At 67.1% G+C, this 1,870-nt stretch overlaps 1 protein-coding gene across 1 annotated transcript in view; it reads right to left on the bottom strand.

Moving 5' to 3' along the window:
• Positions 1-1,368: 1,368 nt before the first annotated feature.
• Positions 1,369-1,870, bottom strand: part of SLC26A11 (solute carrier family 26 member 11) — a gene marked incomplete at its 5' end in the record, with an annotated part of 13,747 nt that continues 13,245 nt past the window's right edge. The window contains one exon of the mRNA XM_019514941.1: positions 1,369-1,643. Coding sequence (XP_019370486.1) covers positions 1,558-1,643 — 86 coding nt within the window. The remainder of the gene's footprint in view (positions 1,644-1,870) is intronic.

Here is a 1,870-nt window from a genome sequence, read left to right as displayed (position 1 = left end):
GTCCGCTCGGGCCACGCCTGCCCGGCCCCGGGCCCCCCGCGGCGGCGCTTCATCGGGACGATGATGATGATGATGATGATGATGGCGATGGCTTCTCTCCGCGCCCCGGCCACGACCCGGCCCGACCCCGCACAGGCTCGGGGGCCCCGGGAAAGGGCGGCGGGCAGGGCGAGCGCCAGCTCCCCGACACTTTGTCCTCAGGCCGAGCCCCCCCCCTCCCCCCCCGGCTGTCACGGGAATGACACAAGTGCACGGGCCTTGCAGCGAACCGCGCAGGCCGCCCCGCGCCGGGCATCGCTGGTGCGAAGGGAGCCGGGGCCGCAGGGAAAATAGAGGACGCTTGGTCTCGCCCCGGACCAGGCTCCCCTTTACTCTACACTTGGACTTGACTTCCAGTCTCTGGCGCCCGTGGGCTGGGGGAGAAGCCAGAGCTTTTTGGTCCCCTCCAGGAAGCTCGAGGCCCTTTGCTCCGGCTGGAGATGGCCAGGGACTGCGTTGGGGCTGCCTCCCCCTCCTGCTTTCGGTTTCGTTTCCCGGCTCTGCGCCCAGCCGGAGACTGGTAAGGGCCGAGCCTGGCAGCACCCTGCCGCACAGGTTTACTGTTCGGGGCACAGGCTTCTCCCTCCCTTGCAAACAAGCGCTCCTGCCGAGCCAGTTCGAGGCCACGGCTTTGCAAAGGCGTTCTGCCGCCTCCTCTCCGGCTGGGCAGCTCCGTGTCCCTGGGAGCCCAGGCTGGCACGGGGGCAGGTCTGGCCTGGGGAGAGCGCAGCAGGCACGGCCTCTCCCCCTGCTTTGAAGACTTTCTTCCAGGGCGGCGAGGAGCAGGCAGTGCGCATCCTGCTGGGACCGAACACGGCTTCATGGGCCCAGAGGCAGGAGGCCAGCGCATCCTTCCTCTCGGCTGCATCCCCCGCCTGGTGCAGGTGAAGGGCGTGCAAAGAGCAAAGATGACCCCAGAGCCCTACACACGGTGCCTGAAAGCCTCGCCTGTAACCCGCCCCACTCCCCCTCCACCCGTGTGCCCACCAGCTCGCTCCCAGGACTCCCCTTGCTTGTCCACAACGTGCCGGCGCCCCCCGGCTGAGTGGTGGCCATGGCCAGAGCGCCCCAGACTTGCTGCGCCTCACACCAGGTCTCAGGTGTGGACCAACCTGAACCTACAGGCAGGTGGCAGGGCTGGCGTCTCCCTGCAAGGAGCTTTGCACGATTCTCAGGCATCGTCCCCACCATCCCCCAAAGGAGGGGGACGCTAAAGTGTGCGCAAGACAGTGCCCCCACGCTGGCCCCAGGCGGGGCTAAGCGCCCCAGCCCCAGCTAGCGCCAGGCTCTCAGTGCCTCCTAGAACAGAGAAACAAGAGAGCCGCAGCCGGGTGAGAGAGGTTTTCTTCCCGTCGCATGTAGTGTTGCCTCCCTCCCCTCCAGCTGTGTTGCCTGGAAGCGCCCCAGGAGCAGACCGGGAGTGCTGGCACGCATCCGTCTTCCAGAGCCACCCAAAGCTCCCCTCTGCAGCCCTGGGCGGGAGCAGGGGCAGACGGCAGGATGGCCAGAGCCATGCCCTCACTGGATGAGCCCTGGCGTCGGCAGCGTGGTCTCGGCAGGGGCGTGAAAGAGGACCCGATGGCTGCCCTGCAGCTCCTGCTCTGCTGGAGACATGGGTGAGGTGGGTCCAGGGAGGACAGGAGGAAGGAGGGGAGAACAGGAGATGCTGAAAGTCAAGGCCTGGCTCAGCTGGGACTCACCCACCGGCACCATCCCCTTTGGCGAGATGAAGCGGGGGGCTGAGGTGGGGCTAGGGGGGCTTCTATTGCGCTGCACCTTTGCAGCGGGAAGAGGCAGAAATCCACATGGGAGTGGGGGTCTCGCCCCTTTA

The sequence above is a fragment of the Gavialis gangeticus genome, unplaced genomic scaffold (genome assembly GCF_001723915.1).
Source record: "Gavialis gangeticus isolate Ggan-Ray unplaced genomic scaffold, GavGan_comp1, whole genome shotgun sequence".
In the NCBI taxonomy this organism is placed as follows: domain Eukaryota; kingdom Metazoa; phylum Chordata; order Crocodylia; family Gavialidae; genus Gavialis; species Gavialis gangeticus.
The sequence above is the reverse complement of the archived record's forward strand: the minus strand, read 5'-3'. Positions and strand labels throughout refer to the sequence as shown.